Raw genomic sequence first — 22,775 nt, forward strand, 5'->3', positions numbered from 1 at the left:
AAGTGGCTGTTTTAGGAAGACACATACAAAGGTTTAGGAAATCTGCAATTCCTTGAAATTGACTGAGCAGAAAGGGAAGGAAAAAAAGAAAGACCAACAAACAAACAAACCCACCAAAAAAACCCCAAACACAAAAAAAAAACCCCACCAGCCTTATAGCTAACTTGATATATTTCCACACCTTCAAATATCACACTTGAATACAGACCAACTACTCCATAACAGTGGTTACTCCACTTGCATAAATATCATAGCAACTTCACATGTTCTCTGCTCTGGTTTTGAAACAGAGGGAGCCAACAGCATATGACAAGTTGTACAGCATGTAGGACGGGAACACCTGACAACAGTATTAAAAAGTCCTAAAGATCCATGCCTCTCCTTTTCAGAGAAGACGGGATTTTTGTTTGCACCTTCAACTAGTAGCACAGGAATAGATTTATCCACAGAATGACTTCCCTTATTGCTAAAGAGAGAAACATCACTTCATCTAAGCACCACAGTAACTAGAATTGTTTTAGGTATACAATTAGTGCTTAGCCCCAGCCTCACACAGTCTTCAAGTGGCTAAACAAAACACGAAATCTTAGCAAAGCAATCATGTTTGGGTGAGACTCTCTCTGTTCATCAGTCCTTTCTTCAAAGGTTCAGAACTACAGGTGACAGCCTCAAGGTAAAGCTACTTACAAAGGTCTGCCTTTGACAATGGCTAAGAACACAGCTAAGTTCCTACTAGTCACTGTCAGAAACCCATCATGGGACTACTGGGATTTCATAGACTGTCTGCTGCAGTACTGCAGAACTGTGGCAGCGCTGCTCTTCACCTTGAGGGCTGCTTTATGAAGTAAGAGAAAATAATGTTTAGCCTAGACATTTTGGGAAAGGGTGATCTAAACTACTGTCTACTAACAGAGTTTAGATGCATTCTCTCAACTAATACACACAAGTGGCTGCCAACAGATAAGAGATTTCAGATTTAACTGACGGGGAGCAAGAGTAGGAAGGTAGGCACTCAAATGCGCTCCTAAGAGAGCAAAAGATCAGGATGAGCATGGCACAGCTGGCCAGCTCAGACATAACAGCTCAAAGTACATAAGAATCTGGCTCAGACTCAGTGTAGCAGGAGCATGTACAATAGGAAGAAGTAATGGTACGATACCTCTGCAGATAAGGAGTGCTGTTGAAGTTACACAAACAGAATAAGCAGAAGACAGGATAAGATTAGCAACAGGAGATGGCTTCAGAAAATCTGCAGTTCAGCTAGACAGGAGAATTTGGCTGAGCAGACTGAAAAGCAAAGCAAACCCTGGGATACCACAGTAGCTGCACACAAATCCATTTCTGTTTCCAAAAGGAAAAGACAGTTCATCATTGCCCATATGCAATAAGCATTAGCGTATGACAAGTTGTGCCAGAACTGCAGCTAGTCAAATTATAAGCTTTCAGTATGGAAACGAATTACATTGCAGAAACAGCTTAAGCCTGGTTGCACAGGAGATCCCAAAAGCTTATAACAAAATTCTTCCAGAAGAGAGCTTAAAGAATACGATGGAATCCACTTAAAATACAAAAACTCTACTCTACCTGGAGGAAGGACCAAAGATGGGGCTTGCAGGCACTTGCATGAAGTTAGCAACTTTCCTCACCAATTCTGATAGGAGATAACAATATCACACTAGCATGTCTTGCACATTTTAAGCAGGGCAGAAGCCTGTGAAGGCTTGAATCTACTTCATTGTACTTGAGTGTGTTCTTGCAGTCATGGGTCCTATGGAATGTCTCAGGTCTTAAAGGCTGTGATGGTTTTACCTTGGATGAAACACTCCATATTTAGATCAAGTAAAGCTTCTATACCAGCTGTGTTTCAGATCAGGAAAGGTGCCAGCTGCCGTGGTGGGGAAAGGACAGATGGTGTGTACAACATGCTATACTACCTTATCCAGGACAGCAGGATTCTCCCTGACAGTCACTGCTGGCATCATACCCTGCTGCTTGGCTACTTTTCAGCAGATGAAGGCCAAGTTAGGAGCTAACTATTTCTCCTTCTTAATGGGTGGAACGTCCTAGCTAAGTGCACCAGGAACATTACTTAAGGCTGCTGAACCCTCATTTAAAAGGAGGAAGGATCAGTTGACTGAAGTCTGATGCTAATGCTAGAAAGAGGTAGGCTTTTGAAGTGTCACAGCAGAAGATCCAGCAATCTGTCTCAAGCTGTTATCCTATCAGCAGAAAACCTCCTTGTCATATTAATTAGCATTGTCTTTCTTTCACGGGACTCGGACTTTTTTTGCAGTTGGAAAAGCAAGACTGCAACATCTGTGTTAGTCTGCTTTTACCACAGAAAGAAAAGTATGTCCTGCAGCACCGAGAGGGAAAGGAGATCTGCAGCCACCTGTGTTTCTACCTGTTGGTATAGCTATCATACTCCCAAGCATCTGATATATTGGCTAGTATTATCTGTTTTATATAACAGAGTCTGACTTCAGCGCCAGGACTTAAGCACCAGCTTCACCTTTAGTACACCAAGCAGCTGCCCATCAACTGTTTTAAGTACCTATCTGCATTATCAGAGATCAGCGCAGTCCAAGTCACAGCAGGTACCCAGTGCTTACAAAGCCTTGTTGTCATGGCACCTGTTACTCACAGTACAGTCAATCTGCCATAAATCTGAGCAGTCATACAGCAGACAGAAAGGGAGGCTGCTTCTGGCAGCCAGGCAGATGGTATGGAGGACACGTTTTGTCAAGACATTCTTCACTTCTTAGAGAGCATCCACAAAGATTTCCTCGAGCTTCAAAGCTTTTTCTAAAGTAAAGAGCAAAGATCCTTAGTCTTGGTCCCTCACTTCCTCAGGGCAGTCTCCTCCTCAGGACAGTCTCACAGCTTTGTCACCTGCTGAAGCAGGTCAGGTGAAGGTCCACCAAGGCCTGGATCATAACCTACAGCAGAAATAGAGTGCCATTCAGACCTTCAGGTTAAGTACTAGGTTCTTGTGCACAACTGTAATACCACCACAAGGCAGGCTTTTAATGCATTCCTTAGAAGTTCCTAGAATCTCTCAAGACATCCAAATTTATGGGTACATGAGATCAGAAAGATTCTAACAGCACATGTTTGGTATCCTATAGTGCCAGACAAGTAGGAACTAACTGCCTGTGCTGGAAATGCATGAGCCTTGCCAACTATGCAGGCTGCTCTCTGGTAAGGCTGCTCACATTATTTTGTTGTCTTATGATGTCCAAACACCTTGACCAGTTAGCCTGCCCAGAAACAGATACTAAATCTATCAAAAAGCTCACTTCATCCAAGTTTAAAATCCAACTGAATTTTATAAACTAGAAGTCTGTATGCAAGACTTAAAATTCCTTGGAAAGTTTCCAGGAGTTCTCATCTTCTCCTAGAAGATTTTCCAAGACTCCACTTACAGAGCAGCTTGGATCCACATAAAGTAAAACTTCAGGAGTTTGGTATCCAGTCTTCTGGATGGCAGCCTCCCCCAATGGAGTAATATGCCAGAGAAAGCATCCAGTACTCAAGCCTTAAAGACTAAAAAAGGGTTTAAAATTCCACAGGTATTGTTGTATTGTCAAGTGAAGACCACACGGTTTCCTGCTGAGTTACATGCAGCTAGTGAATACTGCAGCTTCCACAAACTGAATGTTTTCACCTATCCTGCCTTAGCAAGTGTACAGCTTAACCAGACAGTTTTGCTCTCTAAGCAGCAATCCACAAAGGAAGCAGAAGACGTGGCTCAGCTAGGCCTTCCAAGCACACATAAGCTTATCTCTGGAAAGGGCTAGCCTAAAACCACATGATGCTGCATGCCCATTGCTCCCATTCAACAAGTATTATATGACAGTAACAGACATTTAGAAATGTTGCTGTTTGGAGGCAAGTGGTGCACTTAACCCCTAATATCCCTGCCTAACTTAACGACCTTAGGGCCAGGCCTGTACTGCTTCTAGAACTTCACAGCTTCACTTCAGAAGTGTACATTTTCTCCTTGTGTTTCAAGGTGTTCCATTGCTTTTGCCATTCATTTTCCAGAGACATGACCACAGAGTCATTTTAAGGAGACAACAATTCCACACAACAATTGCAGCTGGTTTCTGGAACACTCCTATCTCCATGCCTTCAGTACATGAGAGTAAGTCACAGCAGAATGGCAGCCAGTGACTAAAAAGCTGAAGCGGTTTAGATGTAAACATTCCCAAGGACACTATAAAAGCTTACATTAACTTGGCTTTCACAGATGTGTTCACAAGACGTTCAGTGCTTGTCTTATCCCAGCGAGTTTTGAAAGCAGGTACTTTTTGTGTACAGAGCTCTGTTCCACTGGCCTGTACAGGTCAGCTCTGCGTAGAAAGAAGAAGCACTTTTCTATCCTCTAGTACCATCTAGATCAGCTTATTTGTGACTGTCAGCATAGTATCCTATTAGAAGATCTCACTGAGCATCTGTATAGTGAAATCTCAGTCTACACAAGACTATTATCCAACACCAGCTAGATATAGACCAAGGGAAGAAAAGGCATTTGTTTCCCTTTATATAGGTTCAGTTTCATGCTCTATCAGGCAGCAGCATCAAACATTGTTTATTAGAGGTCACTTTTGTTTCCTCACACATCTAAGGTAAATTTGAGATATTGCACGTCCCTGCCTCTTGCACTTCATCTTGGGCAGCTATTTTAAGGCACTGAAGTGGGGATACAGACTGCAGAGAAGGGAGTATGCTGCGGAAGGGAAGGGAGGATAAACCCTGCTCTACAGGATTTAAAAAAACCCCAAACAACACAACATCCCCACAGTTAAACTCCAAAAATCCTATTCATTCCCAGATAGAAGGACCACATTTCTATGCTGATTCACAAACAAGACAATACTGAGTTTTAGTTCAACAAGAACTGAAGACCTGCGAGAATCAACTTCTAAGGCTAGACCTACCCTCCTGAGAAAGGCTAAGTGGTTACATGTACACCAGCTCCTGATACCCTTCTCCAGTAATTGGAAGGAGAGTACACTTTGTGTGGATGTACTCACAAGGAACAAGATGATACTTTCAGAAGAGATCAGTGTTTTCCATTATATTAAATCATCTGGAATCAGACTGCTAGGTTGAGGCTATTTTAAGCGCAATGCAGACTAAGTTCAAATTGGAAGAAATTCCTCTTCTCTTACCTGAAAATGTGTCAGCAGAGTAAGAACAATGCTGGCTGCTGAGGACTCAAGCCCAGATTTTCATCTCTTAGCCCCGGAGGGTATTACACACCAAGCCTATGAGCCCTGCAGTGCTGGGCAGAAAGCCCCCAAATCTAACAAGGCCTCTCCTCAGAAGTTCCAGCAGTACCACTGGTATTTTACCCATCTAACCAAAAAGCCATTAGATAAAGACTGGATCAGTTTGCTCTCAGGATATTTTAAATAGGTGTCCAAGCACAGCATACTGCCAAGCCATGAGTCCGATGACTTTGTTCTGGTGTTCATCATTTCAACTACTGTTTCTGCTCTGTAGGTCAGAGTTGCCTAGAGACAGGCTCCTCAGGATCCCTGAAAAAAAGTAAGAATTTAAAATGCAGGAGCTAATCATGACGGCATGCAGTTTTATACCCCTCAAAACCTGGGAGCATTCTTGCTCATACAGGTATCATGCTTGGAATAGTGCTTCTTTGCACTTTGGCTGGACAGAGAAACACAGGATCAAGCTTCACAGAGGCACCACATGCTTGACACAAGCACTTTTCAAGTCTTCTCATGTAGGTCACGGGATTCTCACCTCATTTCTGAGGTCAACAGCCAAGTTTTATAGGATGGATTATTTTACTTTGTGGTTCGTTTTCCTGTAAGTCATTACAGTCAAGCTAAACAGAGCCAGAATGTGGGCACAGAAGCATTCTGGAAAACAGCATCTTCAGCAAGACCTGAATCTCGTAACTCTGTTGCTGAAGCCTTTAGGGATTCAGCTACAATACAGCTTAGTTTCAGCCTTCCTGTGCACCAGGGTAAAGACAAGTGTCACACGAAGGTGTCAAGTACCACATCAGACTATCTGTTCATATATGGAGTCTGGCTATAAGTCTGCCTTCTTGCAGTCCTTAAGAGGGTGTCGTCTTTTCTTAGTTTGGTAGGGGAACTGTGCAATACCACACTGAACTAAATGTGGTTCAGCTTAGACTCTAAAATGAGGAACATCAGTGGTATCTCACAGATGTTTTACAGCAGTTAAGTCCTTCAATATTAGTAATAAGCCACGCTACTGTGCTACTTTGTGCATACAAGGCCAAAAGCCTTTGGGGGCCAGGCATTTGGAAGATGAAATGGACTGTTATTTGCAGCAGACATTACTTAGGCAAAATACAAAGGTATAAGACGTAATTTTGACTTACTAACTCTCACTAATCTGACATGTACTTCTCCATATCCTTTGAACAGGAAGGAAAGCATGAGGAGTAACTGCACACTTGCCACATCTTACAGCTCCCTTACTGGGGTAAATGTCGAAAGGTAATTTAACACACCCAGAGGATAACAGCTCTCTCGAAATAAACAGTCTCAGATTCAAAGATAGCTTCCACATCTGTTTTCAAAGCAACCGAGTCCTTGCAGAAAGCTTTATCTTCCTAAACAAAATGCCAGGCTGGCAACTGACCAGCAAGATTAGTTCAGTTAAGTCTAAGCTGTAGAAAATAATGCAAAAGTGCTTTTGACCTCATGGAAAGCAAGAGAGTTTAAGATTTGGGCAGACTTGGATTGGCATCCTTTAGCAGAGCTATAAGTTCTTTCTTCTTTCTATAGTTCTCAGTAGAAGGCAACAGGCACCAACTCCGCTCTATCTTCAGAGTTCAAAGGCCTCCACAAATGGCAGAAACTGCATGTTCTCAGAAATACGTAGGAAAGAACAGACCTTTTGAGTCAAGTCTCCAGGTGCTCTCCTCTCTAGCTTTGTAAAATTCCATGTCCATCTGCAAGGAGTTTGTTTCAGTAATACCTTTTGTTATAAGGGTTCTGCAATTGTGTGCATTGAAACATCACAACCTATTTTAATGTGGTAAAGAGCACCTTGTTAACAAACAAGTCTAACATCCAGTATTTTGTTTAAAGCTTCATTTTCAGAATCTGAGTCCTGACCTCCTAAATTGCAAAGCAGCAGCCAGGATTTCAGACCATGAGCAGGAAAATTTGAATCCAGAGTATGACTGGGTATCATTCCCAATCCGAGAAACCAGATTTATATCTGACTGCAGATAGAACAGTTTATTAAGCTTGTCTAAACTAAACTGCTTTCTCCTAGAGATATATAGTTTTGCATTTGCAGATATACCATGCAGAAGTTTCTTCTCCTGTTCACCCTCCAGAAGCAGACTTAGTTTCATCAGTTATCTAGGTACCCAATCTCACCAAACTGCCAGTTTGGCTCAGAGCCTTTTGAGGACAAACAGTACTATCTTTTCTTTTTATGTGAAAAGATGCAAAGAATTGGGGAGAAACAGAGGGAAGCAGCAGGAGGGAAAGAGATGATAGAGGACTGGAAATTACTCGTGAATACATCCTGGTGAATACGTCATTTAAACAAGAAAGAATATGCATACACTACAATGTGGATCTCCTCATGATCACTGTTTCAGATGAGCTGCATTAACATTTCTCACAACCAAAGGAGGTTTCATGAGAGCAAGTCAGACTGACAAGATACCACTGTGCAAGTAAACGATGCAAAGATATTCAGAGGGAAGGGTTTAAGTTTACATCTGGAAGAGCTGGAGGAGTGTGCTCTTGGAGAAGCTCTCAGGGATAGTTTATGCAGGTGCAATTTAAACAATATCCCTCTATCACAACTGCTGATATACAAGGCATTTTCCAGCAGAAAGGCATTTGCTCCCACAGCGATAAAATAAAGTGCTTATCTGCTGGAAGAAAAAAAAAACAACCCTAAACCAAAACCCACACAGTATGACTGTTTCACTCCCTACTTTAAGGAGAGCAACTCAGAAAAAGTAGTCAAGCAGTATTTTCTCACAGTATGGAAACCATCTTTAGATGGACAAAAGAAACAAGGCATGAGATCTACAGATTAATTTATCTAGAGAAACTCCTTTTATTTAATGGTCTAGGCTTGTAAGAGCCACTGAGGCATATACAGGTATTTAGCACACATGGCTTCAAGTGAAGTATACTCAGGAATAGGGCAGTCAGCACCAGTCAGCACGCAAATCCTGAAGTGGTCAAGCTGATCACTGGCAATAAACAGTACCAATTAAAAATTTCCAGGGATTTTCTTGGCAACAATCCAAAACACAGCTTAATCTTGGCAGTATTCAAGATTTTCACTCACAATTTGCCTTATACTAGCATCTGAAAAGCTACAGCAAAGGTGTTACTTCTACCCAGAAAAGCACGGGTTTCAGTATTGTCTGGGGTAGTCTACCACTTACTATTCCCAGATGTCACTGCTTTCACCACCCAGTTAGCAGAGAGAGCCTGCTGCTGATACCATCTGCAGCACCTACAAGGAAGAGGTTCCTCTGCCCTTAAGCTGCTTTGCAGTGTATTCCTTTTCAAGGAACACATTACATCAAGCTTACTGGAAAAGTGAGGCAAATTACGCAGACAAAGTTTAAGATAGGGGTTTATACCCTAAGAGGACCTTCAGAAAGACACGAGTTTCATTCAAGCACTATAAGGCAATACTTGCCCATGAGCACAGGGCATTGAATCAGTATAATAACAGATTTCCTGGTAGATATGACAGAGAGAAGCTTAATCTCTTGATAGCATTTTTGGGTTTAAGAGGCTACTAGCAAACCTCAACAGACATGCAGCACCAGGGTGGTTTAAAAGAGTTTGTTTTTTTCAGGCTTAAATTCAGCGTGAGGTCAGAGCACAGACTCATAATACGGATAAAAGCATGTCCTTCAGTGCTGTAAGCCATCCCATCACTAACAACACTATAGACCACTACACAAGTAATATTATTGACCACTCTAAGACAAGCAGAGGTTGTCACTCTTACAGTAGTCTGCTCTCTGCAATTTGAAGTATAACAAAGAAGCAAGTTTACATTTTACATTTTGCACATTTTCCTGCAAACTAAAGTACTACACATTTCCGCAATGTCTCTGGCTCCCACATGCTTCTATAGTAGTTGTCGTCAACCAAGACACCTAGAGCCACAAAACTGAGTCCAGCAGAAATGTGTCTTCAAGGGTTACAGACACCATCACTTGTAATATCTCACCCATTCCTTACCGCTTCACAGAAGCAGTACTGTAGAAGCTCTGAATGTGACTATAAGACAAAAATGTAGTTCTCTGGGTCCTCCTTCTTGCCCTTTTTAAAGGTCATTTAAATTGGTCTGATATTGGAAACTCTAACTCACTAAAATAGTTGCAGCTCACTGGATTTGTTTTCCCATCTTCAGTTGGTCACTGCAATATTGCTAGTAGCTACCTTGCTGTCAGTTATTGTCCTTAGTAACTGGAAGTGCTCCACACAGTTTTTCAATAATTTACTAATTCACAGATTTTAATTCACGGTTCCAGATGCCACCAGCTACAAGGTAGAGTTTGGAGCTTTCTTTCCCACTGCATCCTAGTGATGGGAGCAGTTTTGCCCAGCCACCAGGACTTGGGGGTCTCAGCTGCACTGCAACCTGGGCTCAGGCAGTCGAGTCAGTCACAGTTTAAAGAGTCAGTACAGCTCAGCATTTAAGGTCTTGCTCAAGGTCAGCAGAGAACAACAAGCCTCAGTGAAGTTATTTCTGAGACACACACAAGATCAAATGCCATTTTTAATCCATGTACTGTCTTCTGCAGACTCAAAGCACATGCAAGTCACAATCTCAAAGATGCAGTTCAGGTGTTGCAAGTAGATTTTCATATAGCAGCACTAAGTTAAGTCCCACTGCACTGTATGAGCTCTGTTTGTCTCCTGATTTAGAGAGACCAGTGTCTCCACTCAGATAAGGAGCAGACTGGGTCATATGACAGCCAGACCATCTGTTTAAGACACCACAAGAGTAGACCACAATGCTAGAAAACACCAAGACAATAGTCTGCACATTAACCTAGGAACTGATGTCTCCCAGATCAGTGTGTCAATAGGAAACTTTCATTCCTTTATTCTCTGCCTCTCCCACCATTAATTACAGGGACATGCTGCCAGAGGCGCTGATAGAAGAAGGAAGTGCCCACGCAACTGTAGTAAGAGAACTTACTTTATCAATCCAGTTAAACTGTAGTAAGAGAACTTACTTTATCAATCCAGTTATCCCTTTCAACTCCTGAAGGAGTTCAGAAAGCATTCAGCTACTTGGATAAGTTGGAAGCACTCTAGCACAGGCAGCCCAGAGGATTCTTTCCGACCACCAAGCATAACTTTTTCCACCATGGCTGACAAGTTATTGCCAAGACTCATCCTTCTGAAACCCATCTGAAGAACCAAGTTCCTCCATGTATGCTTTGAATATCTGTTTTCAATACTCTGTCTCATTATGTATGAAGCAATCCTGTTGAAAAGATTATGAAGGCTGTGCAACACTGAATTCAACCTCAAAGTATACACCCTTCCCTCGATTAAACTGAAGTAAGACCCACAAAGTAATAATACTATTATACAGTAGAAGCTATGCTTAGCTTTACCAGGAGATATTAAAAAAGTAATGGTACTAGGACAGTTATGCTGATACAAGCGTTTGTCCCAACTCGTTAGCTATCCTTCATCTTGCTCAGAAGAGAATTGCCAATTCCAGAGAAATTCACTGGGAAGTTATGTTCCATAAAGAGTCCACCGAGTTTTACAGTACTACTAGAGCACCTGTGTTGTAAGGTACCATTAAAACAACCTTATTCATTTCTGTAAGTGAAGGCAACTATAAGCAGGCCCACCAATGTGCTGTTATAACACACTTCTACCCCATCAAGCTCCAGAGCGGCTACAAGTAAAAAAGGAGAAAAGTACTCTATCTTTTCTACTTTTTTCTTTCTAGAAGTAAAATACTGTGGTTTTAACCTATCCAAGTGGTATTACAGGTTTGAGAGATGAAATAGCTACAAAAAGCAGTTCCAGTTACCGCTACTATGAAAGAAGGGAAAATGGATTCAGCCAGCAGCTGGACTGTGAATAAAGCACTGATGGCATGCTGAAAGGCATGCAAGGTTTAAATAAGTTCTTTTAACCAGGAGACTAGAAAAGAGCTACCAGACATGCAGGCACACTGTGCAACAGGAGAAGAGACAGAGTTCCCTTAAACAAGATGGCAACTAAGCTCAGCCTTTGAGAGCCAATGGCCTGCTTAGGAAGCATGTGGCAGACAACTGCTTGTACCTAAAAGCTTCCTGGCCTAAGAAACATGATTCACTTCTGTCTTCATAAAGGCAGTTACAGGGAACTACAGGACAGTCAACCTCACCTCAATCCCTAGAAAGGCAATCAAGCAAATATTAGAAACCATTTCCAAACACACGAAGGACATGGCGATGAGAAGTCAGCAAGGACTTAAGGGAAGTCATGGCCAACCAACCCAACACCTGCTATAAAGGTATCACTGGGCTGGTACACAAAGAGAGAGCTTTAACGTGCTTCATCTCAGCTTTAAGAAGGCTTTTAACAACATCCTCCTAGACAAGCTGGTGATGCACAAGGTAGACAGATGTACAGCAAAGGGAACTGAAAACTGGTTGAACTGCTGGGCTGAAAGGATTGTGATCCCACAAGTTCCAACTGGTGGGCAGTCATTATTGGAATACACCAGCAGGCAGTACTAGGGCCATTATTGTGTTAACACCTTCATTAATTACCTAAATGATGGAACAGGGTACATCCTCAGCAAGTGTACTGATACACCAGATGTTTGTGCGTTGTTCAGAGGGACCTCAAGAGGCTGGAGAAATGGGCTGTTGGGTACTTCATGAAATTCAACATGAGGAAATGAAAAGTTCTGCACTTGGCAAGAACAACCCCATATAGCAGTATGTGCTGGAGGCTGACTCATTGAAAAGCAGCTTGGCAGAATGAAAAAAAAAAAAAAAAAAACCAAAACCCACAGACACTGATGAAGAAGTTGACCAAGAGCCAATAATATGCCTCAAGGCAAAGAAGACTAACAGCTTGGAGAGAATAATGCTCAGGGGATCTTACCAATATGGACAAATACCTGATGGGTGTACAGAAGGAGGTGACATACTCTATTCAGTGGATTCAACAACAGAACAGCAGACAATGGGCATAAACTGAAATACTGGGAGTTTCACTTAGATGTGAGAAAAATATTTTACATTGTGGGTGACTGGATGCAGGAACAGGATGCCCAGAGAGATGTTCACAAGGCAATTTCACAGCATCCTAAGCAGCCTGCTCTACCTGAGCCAAGAGCCAGGAGGTCAGACTAGAAGATATGCATTCCAGACTCAACTTCTCTGTGACTGTCAGTTTTGCATTCCTGTAGATTCAAACAGAGATTAACCCATCCATACTGGCATTGTTTCACAAGTTCACCAACTTCAGTTTGACCTTCTGCAGTCTTCAGTCTCTCCCAAAACTGAGAATTCACCTCTAGGTTCCTTTAAGAACAATACGTGGTTTAAGTTCTCATCTCGTCAGAGAAGGAAGAGGTTTGTAGAAGCTTAGGCAGATCTATTTTAAGTTTTCAGATTATACTGCAAACTGGTTTCTTCTGTGGGTGGATAAAGTTAACAGCAATAATTATAAAATAGCAACCAAGGAGGCTGGAAGTAGAGCTTCAGACTCTCAGTATATTTTCTGGAGTTGGAGAGATGCCAGGCTCCCTTTCAAAATGAGTGCTAAGTAACAGCACTCCAGCAAACACATCAAGTGTTTATACTCGATCAGGTGCTAATAAGAAGTCCAAGAATTCACCAGGGTGGTAGCAAGGAAGCAGATGAGCATGCAAGCAAGAGTTTTCAGTTAGTAACCAAAAGTTGGCAGTAGGAATTTTAATGTCCATCTCCATGAACTATTACATTCAAGCCATGCACTCACTGCAAGCCTGGTATTCCACATCAGCTCTGACAGCTGCTTGATATACTACCTGTGAAACAGCCTTGAAGCTCACGTCAGCTGTCTAGAGCTAACAGAGGCAAATGCAAGGTATGCATAGTTTCCAAGAAGAAAAGTTGAGAAAGGTACAGGTAGCTGGCCACATGTACAGTATCAAGTAGTCAGCGATGTCCGAAAGAGGACAAGGCAGTCTGAATCCGAGGGTAAGTGGGATATGAAAGGTTTTGGACTGCTAGGAAAGAAACCAGTGCTGTGAGTTGGGATTCTTATCAGATAGCTGCCAGCCTCAAGGCAGACCACAGCAAGAACAGCCAACACCACAGTGTAAGGAAGATACCCTCATGATACAAGTCTAGAGGGACCATAGCTAGAGGACAGTGGAAGTAAACCTTACAGAACGCTCTTTCGCACTCTGCACAGCTTTGCACTTCCAACACATAGCAGCAGGTTGGCACAGCCTCAGTGAGGCTGAATCCAAACATAGCAAAATACCATCTACTTCTCACCTCTGCTCCAAACTCAGTGGCCCATTAATAACGTCTTTTCTCCTCAGTGTCAAAGTGTTTGTTCTAGTGCACAGAGTAGATTCCCTATCAAAAGTGACAAACTAGTGCACTGGAGTCAAGTATTCATGTGGAAGCAGAACGTCCTTCTTTTTTTAAAAAGGAAAAAGAAGAGAAAAATCCACAGACATTTCTCCATTTGTCTTACCCTCCTCAGAAGAGGATCTGCTCTGAAAACCAGACCTCAATTAGCTTGCATGTCTTCCAAAAGCTAAAACAGCAAGACCTTAGTTCTACAACTAACTCTGCAACACACTGTGTTGTGCATCCTGAGGAATTGTTTTCTCCTGCCTGTTTCCCCTCTTACCTGATGTTAAAAAAACCAACCAAATAAAATTAAGAAGAAAAAAACCAAACACAACAAACACTGTCAGTAGCTTAGGTTCAACATTAGCTGTCTCCTTATTTGAAAGCTAGCACGGGTAAAGGGAGAATAAAGTCAAAAAAAGTTGATGGTGGTCAGGTATCAAGACAATGTTTTATGCAATTAGACTTCAAGGGAATAAAAAGATCCTTACAGAAAGGCCTGACCAATATATAAATGCTTCAGAGGCAAGTATCTACAACTCAAGTGTTTCATGTTTGCTGCAGCATCACCGTGAAAGTCAAGTACTTAACTAAAATAACCTTTTCATTTAAGAGGTAAGATGTTGTCAAAAGTCAAGGTGTCCTGCTCCTAAAACTGCTCTCCACTACAAGTCAGGATGAGGACGCTACTTCAGACAACAAAGCTCTGCAGCTCTCTTCCCAAGATTCAGAAAACTTGAGACTAGTCTACTTAGTGGCCTCAGAAAACAGCTCAGTTTTTCCTTCCCTTTCCCATGACCAACTGCTCTAATAGCATTAGCCACTTTTCTTAAACACCAACCTAAGGTTTATGAGACTTCAAAGTTACACAGGCTCTACACCATTAGATTATTCCCATGTTTGAATCAAAACAGGCAGGTGTTCCTGTCCTCCAGGTTTCTCTAACTCGGGATAAAGGAGCGTTCTTACTCAACAGCTAAAAAAAAAAAAAAACACCAAAAGGCAAGAAAAGCATGCTTTAAAGAATGCAAAGCAGTGATGGCAGAGGTTCAGACATTTCAGGCTGCGCACCTGTGTAGCAAAAATTGAAGCACTACTTTATCAGCAAACAATCTGCCTTTACATCCAAACTTTCTCCACTCAGAGGATTCCAGTCTTAGGTACTTTAGGGCTGCAGCAGTGTTTAGGAATTATTTGCTCAGAGAAGGCATGAGGAACACAGAAAAGAAAGTTATCCACTTTGTGGTGATGTGCCAGCTAATGTCACTAGCCCTCTTGTCAAAGGGATGTCCTAATATAGGCCTGGATAAGGAGAGTAGTCCATAAAGAATCTAACTGACCCAGAGTCACTGTGAAGCAGGAGACTTCAACCAAAACTTCTGCAGTACCAGTCTCCATCAGATTCTCCAGCAAGGCCCTTGGGAAGCCCAAGAGAGCAGATGAGCACAGCTCCCACACAAGAATCAATAAATAACAGCTGCAGAGTTTTAAGCCTAAATCAGACTTGAATGCTGACTTCCCTCTGTTACTGAACTACTGAAGTAACTCAACATTGTTAGCTGATTAGTGAGCCAGCCTTTCAAAATATTAATGACCCACCATCAGAGATTAAGACCTAAGGTTACACAATATGGATGCCCCATCCCTGGAAGTGTTCAAGGCCAGGCTGGATGGAGCTCTGAGCAACCTGGTCTAGTAAAAGGTGTCCCTGTCCGCAGTAGGGGGGTTGGGGACTAGGTGATTTTTGAGGTCCTTTCCAACCCAAACCATACTATGATTCTAAGACTAAGAGACATACTAACAACATATAAGGTTGTTACCTATTTTATCTCCAGTTACCCTACTCACCCTATAGACTACTCAATAGACAGTTCAAGCAGTGGAAGTTTACTCTTGCCTTAAAGGCAGGAATACCTGTTTGCTTGCTGAAGTTTTTTCTGAGGTGGGAGAGAACACATTTTTTTCTTGCCAGTTCCTGAGGTATTAAGCAGAAAAAGAGACATCCCATACACAGCAGAACAGCTGGACTCCTTCTACCAGGAGGATAAGATATTTGGCTGCTTCTGCTAATTCAGCTAAAGAGAAAAAAAGAATGCTATTCTCTTCCTACTGGAAATCCTTTTATTCTTCAAGGATCATTAGCCTAGTGCCATTTCCAGGTCAACTACTGAACTGTTCTGAAGTCTAAACATTGCCTACCACAGCCCTTTTTTGCTCTCCCCTTTAGGGTACTACTATGCTGCCAAGTGCCCACAGTACTACATACAGGTACTGGAAGACAGACTTCACCTCTATTGCTGATGGAATAACTGGGCAAGAACCTTCCTACCAATAAGAAGTTAGCTGACCATAGCCTGAGGCTAGAGAGGTTTTACTGCTCCTATGTTGTGAGGGATACTGATACACTTCTCAAGGTATCTCAAAGCAGTAAAGCAGAGAGGAGCTGGCTTGCACTCCAAAAGCAAAAAAATTCTTGAATACAACTGAGGGAAGAAGTTATCGGGTGTGAGTTACTCCTCAGAACACTGCTTCTCAGCAGCTACACAGCAGCGTGGATGGACAGCGAGTACAGTACTACCACTGTACTTCTCAGCTGCAAGGAGACCTGTGAAGGCAGCTGCCAACTTCTACTGCTACAGGTTGGTCAGACAGGAATGCAGTTGCATGAGTAAATCCAAGCCATCCCAGACAAAAACCTTCACAATTTCTACACCCACCTTAGTCGCATATCCCTTATCTCAGCAGATCATCAACACTGACAAACTTCTTAGATGAAGGCATATGTTCCTGGAGAGAAGGTAAGCCTGGCTTCTCACTAGAGCAACAGTGGGCACATGTTCAAGGAAAGGGCTCCTTAAACAGGCAGGAAGAAGTGCTGAATCCATACGTGACAGATGCAGGCAGCAGGTGAAACATGGAAGAGGCCAGGCTACTTTGACTCACTCTGTAACATGGGAGTGTATCGGGCCAGATATTGCTGAGAGTCCCAAGGCTGATCCATCCTGCCCAGAAACAGCTCCATGCTCCCCAGGACAACAGCCATAGAGGAAGCACCTCTTGACACCAGCAACTCAGTAACACTAGCAGCACAAGCCAGCTGGCCCAGGACTGCTTATTATAAAACTTCAAGCCAATATCACCCCTTGCAGTTCTTGCTCCCAGGAAATCCTACCTCACACATTTCAGGAAGTCTGTCTACAGAGATACCAAGTCCTTGCAAGTGCAGCTAATGTATCAAGTGGTGTACTGCCACTACTGTTTTCAGTGCTGCCACTACTGAATTATCACATCCAAGGCCCGCACACACAGGGAAGGCACTTCACAAAGTCCACTAGTGTCCTGTGGACATTAGCCTGATCAAGAGAAGGGAAAGTGGGCACAGATACTCCTGCAACAGCATCCTATCCGTATTACAGAGCTGTGAAGCAGTGAGCAGAAGTTCAGCTTGGAAAGGACAATCACAGAGCATTTGATGGCAAGCTTGATGGTAAGGAAACAGCGGCAGCTGCAAGCTTTGCCCGTGAGGGCTTCAGGAAGGAGAGAGATAGCAAAGAAGCTGCAGCAATTCCTGAAGCATTTACACCTTTCTGTAGAGGGTATGAGCCACAGGCAGACACTGCCTCTCGCAACCACCGCGGTGACAGCGAGGGACACGATGCCTTCAGCCCTCACAAAGGGTGCCTTCTCCCGGCTCGAGCAGCCCCGGGCTCTTGCAATGGATGTCAGCAGCGCCCAGGGCTTCATTTCCCCGCGGGGAGACGAAGCAGGGAAAAGGGATGTGGCGTGGCAAGACACACACAGCCCTTCTCCCTCCTCTCCATACTCTCTTTCAACAGAGAGGGGCAGAAACGTCTTCAACATTAGCGCCCCCCGCCCCCCAAATGCCGCGCCCCCCTTCCCCGGGCCGTACCTTGTCGGCGATGCTGCGGGGCAGGAGCAGGTCAGGGCTGGGGGTGAGCGCCGGCCCCATCTCCTCGCTGCTGGACGTGGCCAGGGGATGCGGCATCTCCCGCAGCGACTTGGGCCCGGAGGACGGGAGGGGCTTGGGGGCGCTCGCCGCGCCGCCCGACATCGCTCCGGGGCCGGGCAGCGACTGAGGCAAGGAAGGAGAGAGCGGAGGCCGCGCCGCCTCGGCGAGGAGCTGCGGGGCCGCGGCTGGAGCCTGCCCGCCACCGCCGCGCTACGAGGAGCGGCAGAAGGCGGCGGCGGCTGCGGCGGAGGAGGAGGAGCGAGCGCAGCGCCCGCCTACGCCGCCGCCGCCCGCCCCTTCCAAGGCGCCATCCGCGCCACCTGCCGCCCCGGCCCGGCCGCGGAAGGCGCGGCGCCGCCCAGCACGGCCAAGGCGGGAACAGCGCCGCCCCCGGCAGGACCCGGCGGGGCGGCGAGGGGAGGCGGCCCTGGGGCGGCGGCCCTGGGGCGGCATCGGGACCCGCCGAAGCCCCAGGCGGGTCGGGTCGGGTCGGGTCGGGCCGGGCCGGGCCGCGGGAGGTATCGGGACCCTCGAAGCCTGGGGCGCTGCCACCGCCCCCCGACGGCGCTGGTGCCGCACGGTGTCGAACGGCGGGTCAAGCGCCAGAAAAGCAACCCAGCTCCTCGGCTTTTCCAGGCTCAGTTCACCGACCTCAAACTCTTTGCGTGTTTGAAGGGAAGCCGTGGAAAACTGGTGCAGGACGAGAGCTCCACTGAAGTCGGTGTCGGTGTGGGCGGGAGGGTGTCTGAGATGGCAGCTGGGCTTCGGCGGCGCCTCCACCAGACAGGGCCGACCCCAGCCGGGCACAGGAGGGACAAGGCCCTTACCCTGGGCCTCCCTCGCGGTGGGAGTGCATCAGAAGTGGACACACAGGCAGATGCTTGCACGTAGGGCCAGCAAAACACAGAAACACGCTTTCACTGATGGCTGTTTGTCTGCTTTCACTGCCTTTGAGAGATCTTGCATTTTTGTAGAGTAATGAGATGAAATATTATATTAAATCATATAGAAGTGATCCATGCAAATTTGTCTACCAGCATGTATTCATCACCATGATCTGTCCACATTTAATAACATGGAAAAAGTGCTGATGACTGCAGAATAGTTAATAAATGGATGAAAAATAATAGTCTGGTTTAAAATATTCCCTGAGCAGATAAAGCAGCTAAATTTGTCTGATTCATTATTTTTTTTGCAAATAATGTGCTCAGCACTAATTAGACATACTAGAGTAACATGCTACTGGGGCAAGTGATGTGTATTACTATGAGACTGTCACAATCCCTTCCAGCTATAGATAGATATATGAATATAAACATACAAGACTTGACCTAACAAGACTTGGATGCTGTAAATATTTCACTTGTGTCTTAACTTTTCCCGGGCAAGTACAATCCACTGAAATCAGAAGTGCAGCACCAGTACCTAAAGCTAAGCTAGGAAGTTTTACAGGTGTCAATGCCAGGTGCCACACAGCAGGACAAGCATGAGAGCGCAACACTGTGGACTGTCATTACAAAAAGAAATCCTATTTATCATAGGGAAAAAAATCAATCCTTACTATAAATAACTGTTCAATGTTACATAATGTTTGAATTCCAATACAATCAAAAGTCCAAATAAAGTGCCAGGCCCCAGTGAGAAAGCGGCTGTGAAATATTCTTTGTTCGTGACACTTCAGAAACAACAACCTATGTATCAGGAAAAGGAAACAATACAAATTATCATAAATACATACATCTCAGCCACCTTCTAGACTATCCAAATCTTAAGTGGAAACTACTGTGATAAAGCAGCAGGTAGGTTTGTGTATCTGCTCCACTGCTCAGGAACTAGTTCCCCTCAGTGGGAACTCCCCTTCCCTCCCCTTGCAAGAGCCTGTACTTCAAAGGCTTATGACTTACTAAGAGCTATTCCTCTCTTTTCCCTTAAGCATCCTCACCCACCTTTGTTTCTAGCTGAATCCCTCTCCAAAGGAAGCCTGTCAGGGACAGCCAAAACCTTCAACACTTGGAAACCTTAGGGCATTCCAGCTCTGTGCAGGTACAAATGACCTTCTACTCATCAAACCTTAGCTTGGTGGACAGCAAGCTGAGCATAAGCCTGCTGCATCCTTGCAGGAAAGACCAACAGTATCCAGGCTGCCTACACAGCAGGCAGCACAGGCAGCAGGTTGAGGGCAGGGTTTATAACTCTCTGCTTGGCACCTGTTACACCTTATCAGATATACTGTGTTCAATTGTGGGATGTTTATACAAGATGCTGACAAACTGGAAAAAGTTCAGAGGGGGGCACTGCGATGTCTGATGACAGGAACACTTACCTACAAGCAGCAGCCACGGGACTGAGGCTTTTTCAGCCTGGAGCACATGTGGCTTCAAGGGCACTTAATTGCAACCTCCAGTACCCTGTAGGGAGAGAATGCAAGAGAGAACTGGGCTTTTCACAGCAGACTATAGCAAGAGGACCAGAGATAAAGGACATCAATCAAACAGGAAATTCCTAATGGATGTTAGGAAGAATTTTTTCTCCCTGAAGACAGCCAAGAGGCAGAGCAGGTTGCAGAAAGAGATTGTGCAGTCTCCACCCTTGGAGATTCTCAGGACAATCTAGTCTGGTCTCATGTCTGAGCCTCCTTTAAGCAAGGCATTGGACCAGAGAACTCCCTATGTCCCTTCCAGTGTGAAAGATTCGGTTATTCAGATAACATGTGTTGCTACAGAAGTCATTATGTCTAGTTTCTGAGGTGACCTCTCAATTATCCTGTATACAAGGATGAAGTTCCATGCTCCAGAGATTTTACTTACTGACTAAAGACAGATGTCTATTCTCTGATTTTAGTAAGTACTAAGTCTGTAAAGATTATACAGGTAGCAGTTTAACCATGACAGATACCTTCAGAAGCAGATGCAAACTATGATACTGAGAATGAGAAGAAAGCCATATTGGATGGGGATATGAGCAACCTGGTCTAGTGGAAGGTGTCCACTGGGGTTGGAACTAGATGATTTTTAGGGTCCCTTCCAACCCAAACCATTCTATCTTTCTATGAGAAGAGTTCAAAAATCATAAATCATATGTCAAAATTGATTAAACTAACGTTAAATGTGTAATCTGAAAAATCTCTACAACTGGATGGCCTTTTCTTTGCTGTATTCTCTGCAAGTTCATACTATAGACTAAGGTGAGCCTCCTCTTCAGCCATGAGAAAAACTCGTTTCTATTTTTTTTTAACATGGAAGACTACAATCTCGTGTACTTGATTTCAAGGGTTGGAACTTCAAAAAGACAGAAGATAAAACAGTTTTAAGACTTGCATTTGAAATTAGAGTTGGGAGCAAATTCCTGTACCTTGATTAGAAATACTCACACATTATCAACAGAGGTCATAAAGAATTCCAGATCTTTTGTGCATGAAACAAAACAGAAAAAAAGGCATGCTATGTAGCTGACTTCTTATAGGAATTGTTTTCTACACACAAACAGAAAACCTCTAAATGCACAAGCATGTGGATTATGTGGGTCCAATAGCAGGCACAAGAGGTATAGCCAAAAACTGAGGAAGGAAAGTGTCTTTTCTCTAACACCAGCAGTGAAATAAGTAATTATTTTAATTCTGCTAAGAAATTATGAGTGATTAAAAACATGGTAATGTACCATTCTCCAGTTCCTACTCCTTACCACCAACTGTGATGGTATAATTTTATGACTGTAATATTGTCCTTGACCTTTATATTGGTAGTTTTCTTTTTGTTAAACATTGACCAAGTGAAAACCAATACGCACATGAAATATGCAACCATAATAAAAGACAATGAAAACCAAAGTCAATGACAAGTTGACTGGAAGCTGCTATTCAATGCCCACGTCTTAACCCAAGTTAACCTGAAAAAACTGGCATGCTCTCCTAGCAAAATCCTAACTATTATTTATTATGTTTACATCATTTCAGATCAGAAACAAGATGAAACAGAATAGGTATGCATGTAATGCTAACTGGGCAAGAAGAAAAATGGTCGATCTGGGGATCAAGAATCTCACCAATTTAAGACCAAAAGTCACCAGTTTCATGTGTTTTTTTCTGAAGAAAATAGCTCTGTCTCTGTATCACTGAAATCAAAGTCCTGCAGGCTACCTCTTTGGATTGTTACTTGGATAAATAAGGAAAGAATCTACAGGTCACCTGTAGGAAGACTATTTACAAATTTAAAGACAGGCAGCACCTATCTTGTACTGCTGTTCTGATTTGAAGTGCCAGTTACTCCAGTAATACCACTCAGGATGCTTTTTTAATGGCAGATGGCTTTATAAGTGCTCAGTGTGAGCTGAAAAGGACTCTCAGTTGTTTATTAACATTGTCTTTAATGTATCTTCATCTTGTTCAGATAACGAGACATAAAATGGCAGTAGGGTTTACAATCAATATCAGGAGGCTAACTTCAGGTTGTATTTATTTACTAGACCAAACATGTAAAGCACACCTGCTTTTCATTAATTATTCTATTTAAAGCCTAAATTATAGGATTCTTCTCTATAGCACAATCCAAACAGTACAAAGGTAGGCTGGAGGCCACAACAGTCATACTGTCAGGCTTGGCTGGTTTGCCAGGTCAAGGGCAGTAAAAGCTCTTTTCCCACACTGTCAACAGCCTCCCCTCAACCGCTTTATCTTTTCCCCACTGTGGTCTACCTTGGAAAGGATAATGTTTGTGTCTGTCTACACGTAAGCACATATGAAACCAATATGGAACAAGAGACCATTCTAGAGGATGTAAAAAAAAAATAAATAAAATCCAGCTGTCTTTTGAAGAAGGTCCTTCCTTTCTTATGCTTTTAAAGCTCATGTCTTGTACTGCAGAGATTGAAGAGGGTAGGCTTTTGACCCGACCCAGTTGAATCTTATGCTCCTGGTCTTTGACTCTCTAGAGAGATGGGATCAGTTTCAAGTCAACAGCACACAACACATGAGCACTCACACATGTAAGCTAACGGCTAAGCTTTTGCTGCATCAAAAGCCTTCGAAGCTGTCAAGTTTGATGGGGATGCAATAAAAAGGAGAGTGCAAACATAGGGCACTTGTGATAGAAAGCAAAAGCCCATGCTAAATGGCTATCAAATGAAAAATCAGAAATCCAGTCAAGGAGAAAGACAGTATGGATACATGGATACAGTATCTTTAGGCAAGTGGATATAAAAAAGTAATAC

At 43.6% G+C, this 22,775-nt stretch overlaps 1 protein-coding gene across 1 annotated transcript in view; it reads right to left on the reverse strand.

The window, feature by feature from the left end:
* The window catches only part of SNX30 (sorting nexin family member 30), a 47,477-nt gene extending 29,783 nt beyond the window's left edge, over positions 1-17,694 (reverse strand). The window contains exon 1 of the mRNA XM_017816459.1: positions 17,511-17,694. Coding sequence (XP_017671948.1) covers positions 17,511-17,672 — 162 coding nt within the window. The 5' untranslated portion in view covers positions 17,673-17,694. The remainder of the gene's footprint in view (positions 1-17,510) is intronic.
* Between the last annotated feature and the right edge of the window lie 5,081 nt (positions 17,695-22,775).

This window comes from Lepidothrix coronata, unplaced genomic scaffold (assembly GCF_001604755.1).
Source record: "Lepidothrix coronata isolate B3197 unplaced genomic scaffold, Lepidothrix_coronata-1.0 Scaffold55, whole genome shotgun sequence".
Lineage (NCBI taxonomy): Eukaryota > Metazoa > Chordata > Aves > Passeriformes > Pipridae > Lepidothrix > Lepidothrix coronata.